Genomic DNA, 9,895 nt, shown 5'->3' on the forward strand with positions numbered 1-9,895 from the left:
GCAGGAGACCAGTAAGTGACTTCAGCAAGATAAGTTCGACTTTGCCTGACTCAGAGACTGCCAGAAAGCAGATCCTTTATATAGGCCATGGGGTGTGGCTCCATGACTCAGCACTCATTAAGGCCTGCCCCTCCCTTCCTTCTGTTGCCTCCACCTATCCAATCTTCTGATGCGAGAGTCACTCCAATCAGCTGTTGTTGGAAGTAAACTTTCCTCAGGCTCACATGCTGTGGAGGAGGGGGAGGGGTCTAGCTGCTCCGTTTGCCTGGGCATGGAGCCAGGGCTGGGGCCGGGGGATGCTCCCTCCTCTGCAGCCTGCTTGGGCATGGAGCCAGGGCTGGGACCGGGAGGTGCCCCCTCCTCTGCAGCTTGTCTGGGCATGGAGCCAGAACTGGGGCCGGGAGGCATACATTCCTCCGTGTTCGGGAGCAGATAAGCAGACCCCGGCTGCAGTGAGAGCGGACAAGACACAACAAATATTTGAGTTTCAGCTTCAGGATCTATTCTTTTCTTTAGGATTGACTGATTTGATCTCTTTGCAATCCAAAGGACTCTCAAGAATCTTCGAAAGCATAGCGTAATTCTGACCAGGGAGCAATTACACAAATAGTTATTACCAGGGAGAAAATGGAAATTAATAATCCGATGGAGTTTTGCTGATCCATGCTTGAGTGAACATTTTAGAAACATCAACGACTATGTTGGAATTGCTTAATAATGCAGCACGATATTAAGTGCTGGGTGGAAGCACTATTTCCACTCCATTAGATTGCAAAAATGCAGTTGTTCAAGGCTAGGTTTCCTAATCCTTATTCTCTTTTACAAAGGTTCTGTTTTTCTTCATGCCCTCACTGGTTGATTTTAGGATTCAGGATCAGAAGAAAAAAAGATCAAGAAGAATGTATAAGCAACTGATCTGTTCCAGAGCTTTACCTTTACAAATGCTATGTGAACTAAATTGCACAGAGGGTAAAAGAGTTGTTTGCAGAATAAACTGTCAACTGAAAGACATTATTAGTGAGCTTCCCACTTCTGTGTCTTATTACTACAGAGCCCACTACTCCTTTCCTCTTAGGTAAAGGTTCCCCCGCACATGCGTGCTAGTTGTTTCCGGCTCTAGGGGCAGTGCTCATCTCCATTTCTAAGCTGAAGAGCCAGCACTGTCCAAAGACATCTCCGTGGTTATGTGGCTGGCATGACTAAACGGCAAAGGTGCACGGAGAGCTGTTACCTTCTCACCAAAGTGGTCCCTATTTTTCTACCTGCATTTTTTACATGCTTTCGAACTGCTAGATTGGCAGAAGCTGGGACAAGTAACGGGAGCTCACTCCATTACGCGGTGCTAGAGATTCAAACCGCTGAACTGCTGACCTTCTGATCGACAAGTTCAGCGTCTTAGTCACTGAGCCACTGTGTCCCTTCTTTCCTATACTTCCCCCTCATCAAGAAGCCGTCAGAATGTCTCAATGTATTTGTAAGAGGCAATTGTAGACATATTTCCCAATTTCAATCAGACCATAAATGACTGAGCCGCTACTGTCTATGATAGTAAGGCTAAAGTAGCCCCATGGGGAAGAGACTCCTTGAATTTACATTAGTGTTTTTAATATCAAAATTACCATTGATATATCTGTTCTCTTCACACTAATTTAACCTTCGTTGTTCGTTTTGAATAGTAAATACTATGGATAATTTTTGTGTTACGAGCCTGATGCTAAGTAGGTAAACTAATAATTCCTAGTCATTTTAAAAAACAATCAGTGGTAGAACTGATGTGTTTTCAAAATCAGTTGAAACCAAATAAGATTTCATTAAAATAAATTTCCTCACTTTAAAGTAAGTAGAGGAACTTGCTAAATTTTTCAGAAATGACAAGCAAATTTTGCTCACTTTCTTGCCAAACAAGCAAAGCATTATGTCCCTTAATAATATTTCATCATTGCCAAGGTTATGTTTTAATGCAATTTCTGGTTCTGACCGCCTAGCAAACTGAGGAGTGGATTGCAACATCGGTGGGGGAAGCATATTGCATTTCACTGCAAACCCTGACCTTTAGAAATATTTTTAAAAACTATTTCATACATAGAAAGCATTCCTGTAGGACAATAAGGGTTGGGTCCTTGAGTTAGTCTCCTTGAAATTAGCACCCAACTCTCCCCTTTTCTATATTGAATCCTAGGTGTAACTTAAAGAACCGTAATACAGCTTTACACATTTTTCCTGTTTACAGTTTAAGTATGCAGGAGTTTCAGTTTAATAAAAAGGAGTTTTAAGTATTTGTTTTAAAGGTACTGGTTTTTCTTGTTTCACATATTTGTGTGGTTGAGAACATGGTCAGGAATGACCGACTCATGAATTAACTCCCATTTGAAATATATAAACATCAGGAGCCGAGACTGTACATTCGCAATGAAAATCAGAAATTAAGTCATTATTATTTAAATATTAAATTTCTGCACAGCTGGACTCCCACTGACTCATGGTGGCTCACAAAGTAAAAGCACAGGGGGAAAAAAATACAACAGTAACACAGAGACTCAACTTAGTTTGATACAGTTAACTGAAGGTATGGATAACATCCTCATCAACACAGAAATAAAAGATGGCAAAAATCTGGCAACATCAAGAAAAATACGCATATCGTCCCATAAGTTTGGTAAACAGCCAAATTGAAAATCAGAGTGAACATCCAGCTCTTCAAGACATCAGAAACACCAGTAAGGTGGGAGCCAAGTGGATCTTAACCAGTGGTGAAATCCATTTTTTTTTACTACCAGTTCTACGGGCGTGGCTTGGTGGGCATGGTGTGGCTTGGTAGGCGTGGCAGGGGAAGGATATTGCAAAATTTCCATTCCCACCCCACTCCAGGGGGAGGATACTGCAAAATCTCCATTCCCTCCCCACTCCTGGGGAAAGGATATTGCAAAATCTCCATTCTCACCCCACTCTGGGGCCAGCCAGAGGTGGTATTTGCCGGTTCTCTGAACTACTCAAAATTTCTACCGGTTCTCCAGAACTTGTCAAACCTGCTGATCTTAACAATAGAGGAGGCTTGCTTGCAAGATCCTGATAGATGGCATTATTTAATCAAAAGAACCCAGTGTGTGGCCACCCTGCCAGATCAAATTGGTTGGACAGGTATTATGGGAAACAGAGATCTATCTAGCCAGATAGATACCTATTATAATCTCAAGCTATGAGAAAAAAGACCTGTTATTTTTATGCTATTTCAGGCAGCGGGGACACCCAGTTTTTACAAACTACCAGCTGGAATTAAACAAAGATTAGATACACACATCAACCTTGCCACTCCCAACTATACTAAGATAATATCTCTGTTGAGCAAATAGTTTCCTTAAGATACTGCAACAATGAAAATAGCTAGTGCAAATTTACCTTCTGCCATGGTGAATAAACTGCAAGTTGAGAATAATGGGTCCATTCAGGCTAGAAATAGAAAAAAGGAAAGCACATCATGGAGGAGAATTTGACACAGGGCATGTTTAAAAATTCAAGAGTCCTGAAAAGGAATAGGATTTTGTTTCTTACAGAAATGAAGCCACTGTTCTTATGGGGAATTGGGTTACTTATCCGGCCAGCAATCGTGCCATTACTTTAAAGGGTTTATTTGCAATCTGAAGATATTTCTTTTAAAACAATAGTGTTTTTGAAAACAAGAATGTCTACATTAGAATAAGATTTTTAAAAAGGAATTTGTAAAGATTAAACTGAAAATGGTAAAGCCTGAAGGAATGAAGATCCATGTGTACAGGTGGTTCTCAACTTACAACCAGTCACTTAGAGCAGAGGTCTCCAACCTTGGCAACTTTAAGACTTGTGGACTTCAACTCCCAGAGGGAATTCTGGGAGTTGAAGTCCACAAGTCTTAAAATTGCCAAGGTTGAAGACCCCTGACTTAGAGATCATTTGAAGTCATAACACATCCTGAAAAAAACTACTTACAGCCTGATTTGAAGTTCTGATGGTTCCCTAGCCCTGTGATCATGTGATAATCTTTTGGATACTCAACAACCGGCCCATTTATGGCTGTTTGTAGCATCCCGGGATTAGGTGATACAACATTTACTTCTGGTTTTTGCCAAAAAAAAAAAGTCAACAGCGAGCCATGGGTTTGCTCTGTGACTGCAGCATTTGTAAAATTGGATGTGGTCACATGATTTCTCATTTAATGACCATCATGCAGGCTCACTTATCATCATAAGTTGAGGACTACCTGTACTACAAACTTCTGCTGAAGCTTTGAATCATTGTAATGTTCACGTTAGTATATTGGTTTCTGCATTGGCTATTGGGTTTATGAGAGAGAATATCACTACAATCACCATGTTTACTTAGAGATGACTTTTGATAAGTTGAGAACTATTACAAAACAGATTACTTTGCTTCCCTAACCCTAACCCTAACCCTAACCCTAACCCTAACCCTAACCCTAACCCTAACCCTAACCCTAACCCTAACTCTTTGCCCTATGATCACATGACAGCGAATATCAACTACCATTCATTTCCGCCCCCCATCTGCTCTTTTGTTTCTAGAAGAAATTCATGTTCAAATAAGGTCATCCTATGTTTATGAACATTTTATTTCTCCTTGGGTACAGTTCCATTTTATTCTTGCTTAGGCCAAACCCCTAGCATTCAGTTTGTTAGCTGGTTATCTGCAGAATTTGTGAGAATACTAGACTGCACAGAAGTTAGTGGAGAATAATGGAGAATGAAATGTGTCTCTTTTCTCTTTTTTGTGCTGATTGGCTGATTTCAGATCTCAGTTATTGGCAAGCTCAGGCTGAACACTTATTGGCTGAAGGTGTTTCCTATGTGACTTAACTAAATGCATTTGGGATCTGTGGATGAAAGCAACAAAATACAAATCACTTTTAAAGTCCCTCAAGAATGATATGTGGATGGAATGGATAGCAATGTAGGAGGACTCACTATTTTTGGGCATATCTAGTATGGAGTAAGGTAAAGGTAAAGGTTCCCCTCACACATACATGCTAGTCGTTGCTGACTCTAGGGGGCGGTGCTCATCTCCATTTCAAAGCCAAAGAGCCAGCGCTGTCCGAAGACGTCTCCGTGGTCATGTGGCCGGCATGACTCAACGCCAAAGGTGCACGGAACGCTGTTACCTTCCCACCAAAGGTGGTCCCTATTTTTTCTACTTTTGTTTTTACGTGCTTTCGAAACTGCTAGGTTGGCAGAAGCTGGGACAAGTAACGGGAGCTCATCCCGTTACACGGCAGCACAAGGGATTCGAACCGCTGAGTTGCCAACCTTTCGATCGACAAGCTCAACGTCCTAGCCCCTGAGCCACCGAGTAGAAGGCGACTAATAAGAAAAATAAGTCAATTCTAATTATTGCTAAATATTAAATGCTAAATATTGGGGTAGACCACTAGAAGGGGATGAATATTAGCACAAAAGTGGTTTGAAATCCTGTGAAAACTTAAGTTTTTGAAAATGCAGCATTTCATGTACTTTCATATACTTTTCCCAACCTGACATCTCCTGGATGTATTGGAGCTACAATTTTGAGAATTTACTATCCTATCAACTGGAAATGGTAGGCTAGCACAAGCAATATATTGCCATGTTTAAAAAAAATGGGGGAAGCACAAGCAACAATGTTAAATTTTCATTGCTATTTCATATTCCAAGGACTGATTTTCCTGAGTGTTTTTTCAATTATTCCTTTCTGTAAAATACTAATGCTTCAGATTTGCGTTACACAGTGGCACTACAAACGGATGACTCAGCAATTCCCAATCTGCCCTTCCTAGTAGCCTTTTCCTTAATTTGATAGTTACGCACTACTTAAGAGTTACCTTAAGAGTTAATACTTAAGGTATCCAGAAGGCAACAATAGGAAAGTCCTGTATAAATTCTTACACAGCCGCACCAACACCAAGTGATCCTCCCAATGCATTAGTAGAGTCTAAAACACTTAGACATGGTTGGATGAGCTAAGCAATAGCAATAGCAATAGCATCTAGACTTATATACAGCTTTATAGTGCTTTACAGCCCTCTCTAAGCAGTTTACACAGTCAGCATATTATCTCCAACAATTTGGGTCCTCATTTTATCCACCTCAGAAGGATGGAAGGTTGAATCAATCTTGAGCCTGATGAGATTTGAACTGCCAAATTGCAGTCAGCAGAAGGTTCTGCAATACTGCACTCTAACCATTGTGCCACTGTGGCTAAGAGACCCTAGTCTAGGGGTCTGCAACTTTAAACACTAAAAGAGCCATTTTGACCTGTTTCCCACAGAAAAGAAAACACTGGGAGCCACAAAACCTGGATGGGCGTGGCCAACTCGACGTCACTCACTTCCATCAGTCACATGACATCCCAGCCATGCTTACTCAGATGGTCAATAGGTTATTAAAAAACAACGGGAACTACAAAACCCTTTTGACATCTCTTTCTCCCTCCCTCCCTCCCTTCCTCTCTCCCTCTCTCTGTATATCGCTATGTCTCTCTCTCCCCCCTCTCTCTGTATCTCTCTGTCTCTGCCCCGTCCACTTCTCCATCCCCTGCCATTGCCCTTACCTTCTCAGGCCAGGCGACGAGTGACTAGGAGGGGAGGGCAAGGGGTAGGGCCAGCCAGTGGTGGGATCACCCAACAGGGAGCCACAGTAGAGGGCCCAAAGAGCCACATGTGGCTCCAGAGCCGCAAGTTGCCGACACCCACCCTAGTCTGTAGCCCTACTGAGTTGAAGTTTTAAAATACATTTTTATTAGTTTATCAACATATAAAATACAAAGAGAAATTTTAAAAAAGCAATAGAAAACTTGAAAAGAGAAAATATGGAGTTAAGAGGAACAAAGAAAGGAAAAGGACTGGCTTCCAACTCTCTTTAGCACAGTAGCAGATAACATTACAACCTCAAGTTTTTATTTTTACCCAGCAGTAGATACGACTAGCCATTTCTATAGCAGAGTTGAATCGAAGTGCAACATACTCAGAGCATGGGGGGAAAACCAGACTAACATTTTGAAATTTCCTAATGTTCATTGCCCCTGCAAGCCACACTAAATGCATTCATTAAATGTCAACACAGCCGAGGAATTTCACAAAAGGCAGAGCTGAGAAAGGGAGTGCTGGTATTTGTGAGAAGGAGGGGATAGGAGTGCCTCTGAGTCACGGAAACCGCTCCTCATTGCAGCAAGGCAGCCTGTCTTCTCTTCAGTGGAATCCAGTTTGCTTCTTCTCTCCTTAGAGAGCAGGGTAGAGAAAGCTATTGGAGAACTCTGATCGATTCATTTAGGGAGCTGAATGAAGAAGGCAGCCTTACCCAGTCTTCTTCGTCAGATTTAGGGCTTTGAGAAGTAGCCGGAAATTCATTCATTTCCTTGTAGTTGAAAAAAACTTCCACAGCCCAATAATCTGACCTATCAGGATTGTTAGTGTCAAAGGGAAAGATGTTGAATAGAAAGAGCTAAAATTGCTAAAAGGAATGTAGGTACTTTGCACCTTATATAAAAACCAATGACCAAGCTTACTCAGTTTGACTGTAACTGGTAAATCAGTCCCTTATACTTTGAGCTAATTAGAAGAATTAAATGAGGCTAATTAAAAGAATGGCAACATCATGGAGAGATTCCTCTAGGGTAGAATGGGGAACTATGGCCCCCTTTATAACTTGTAGACTTCAATTCCCAGAATTCCTAAATTCTGGAAGTTGAAGTCCACAACAGGTCATAAAAGGGCCATTGTTCCCCACCCTGTATATTTAGGTAATAATAAAAGATAGATAGAATAGATGAGTTTGACTCTTGCCTTCTTCTAGGATTGTTTTTTTTTGTTCTTTCAGATTCAGGAGGCTTTAAGCTTTGTTTGTTAGATTCTTAACAAACATAATGATTCAGCATCCAAAATGCATGTATTCAACTTAAATACATCTGCAGGTAACTTAGATAGGAGTTTGGGAAAACCTTTTACACATCTGCAATTCTACATACAACTTCCAGCTTTGCATGTTTATATACCTTTAAGACTGTGCTATAAATTAATCACGTCCACTTAATACTATGCAGATTGAATCTGGCCTTTTATTTTTCTTTCATTAGATTTTACTTTGCATTAGTCACATCCTTAGAAAAAGTTGGCTAAAGGGGAGGAGATATGGATGATAACTCATGTGGGAAGAGAAGAGATTGCTTTTAATCTTTGCTGCTGTCTCAGTTCCTGCTCATACTTGGAAAATGTGCATCAGTCCAACTGTGCCTCATCCAGCAAATAACTTGGAATGGAATCATGGTGATGAAAAAGGATTAAACTCCACTCTTCTGTTGCAACCAGCAAAACCAATTTTGAAACGTTCTACTATACATTAATTCAACTCTAATACTCTCTATAAATGTAGTTTCAGCTTCTTTCACATTAAAAGCTAGTGACAATTGAGAAGGGTTTTTTTTCAGCCACAATTTTGCACTACAATTGTGAATTTTCATTAAACAGCCTTTATTCTTCATCCTTTAAATATTCCAACTTGCTTACATGGAAGTTAGGATGTTGGGAACATAAGAAAAAGAATAAGACAAAGGTCTTGCAATCCAAGGCCTACTGATTTTCTAACAGAGATTGCACTGTTATAATTGCATGAGTCATCATTCAGTAACACTTGAAGAGGCCTAGGGTGAAGCGACCATGTCTTCCTTAAAGCTATACACCCACCTTAGTGCTGTTTCCAGAAAATTAGAATTAGAAAGGAGACACTTCTAGGGTTTTGTTGATCTTTTCTTTCTTGGCTACTTTTTTTCATCCAAGTTCTGATTCTAGATCCTGCTGCTTCGGAAATTCTCTGGGGTGAAAGATGAAGTTTAGAAATGATGGTGTGCGAGTGAACTCATATTATCTCCCTGAGCTTATCTTTTTACATACTGCCTTTCAACAGATAATATTTATCCACTTGACAAGTGATAGTTGCCCATTTTACAGAGACAGAGATGGGAGAGAGAGGGAGATAGAGACAGAGAGAGAGAAACACACAAAAACATAGCTAATTGGGTGCCTTTTCTTTACCTATCCATGAAAAATCTTACCGTGCTCCATATTCCCTGTAATGATGAAAGAATGGTAACAGCAAAATAGGGCAACTTGCCGCGAGACAATTCAGCACAGCCAACTTGGCATGGAGCCCACTTGCCATGGACAATCAAACAATTCAGTTTAATTATTTAAAATAATTTAAAAAAATGTTTTAATTGTTGTCATTCACATTTTATGTTGCTCCTCCTTTAATGATTCTATTCTACCATTTCTTAGATATTAGTGTAACTGTTGTCTCACGGCAAATTGGCCAAGTTGGCAGTGGCACATTGGTTATGAGGACTTGTCCTAGATCTTTAGTTATAACTAAATAAAGTTATCAGCTTTAGCTATAGATTTGTCTTTTCTATTTCAGCTACATTGGGTAGGCTAATATTTCACTGACTAATTTAGGAGCTCATAAGCAACCATTCTCTATTTTATAGTTTTGTAGCTCAAACATTTTTAACTTCATATTTTACAGAAACCAGTAAAACGAAACAGCAAATCCATCTTGTTTCTTAAAAGTGGTAAAAGAAAAGGGGTTTGAGTTCTATACAGTTTTGTGAGATACCAAGATGTCTTGGTGAATGGGTGTTTGAGCTTGGATAAACATCCCCAACTTGTTATATCTCAGATGTATTAGCCATCAACCTCATATTTTTTAGGTTAAAGATTATGGCATGTGGGAATTGAAATCCTATGTAACTGATGGATATCCTGAGGAAAAAACTGATCTGGACAAAATCTGCAGCATTTTTATACCTGTGTTGTAGCCTCAGAGTTTCCCAGTGTTAATATAATGTTGTCTGAAACCAACCTTTTCAATACATGTGGTCT

At 40.2% G+C, this 9,895-nt stretch overlaps 1 protein-coding gene across 1 annotated transcript in view; it reads right to left on the minus strand.

Moving 5' to 3' along the window:
- Positions 1-8,775, minus strand: part of LOC131191621 (uncharacterized) — a 51,909-nt gene extending 43,134 nt beyond the window's left edge. Inside the window, exons 1-2 of the mRNA XM_058169954.1 lie at positions 8,702-8,775; positions 3,397-3,447 (exon numbers count right to left, since the gene is read on the minus strand). Of these exons, the coding sequence (XP_058025937.1) occupies positions 3,397-3,442 (46 nt within the window). The 5' untranslated portion in view covers positions 3,443-3,447; positions 8,702-8,775. The remainder of the gene's footprint in view (positions 1-3,396; positions 3,448-8,701) is intronic.
- Positions 8,776-9,895: the final 1,120 nt, after the last annotated feature.

Source organism: Ahaetulla prasina, chromosome 2, assembly GCF_028640845.1.
Source record: "Ahaetulla prasina isolate Xishuangbanna chromosome 2, ASM2864084v1, whole genome shotgun sequence".
In the NCBI taxonomy this organism is placed as follows: Eukaryota; Metazoa; Chordata; class Lepidosauria; order Squamata; family Colubridae; genus Ahaetulla; species Ahaetulla prasina.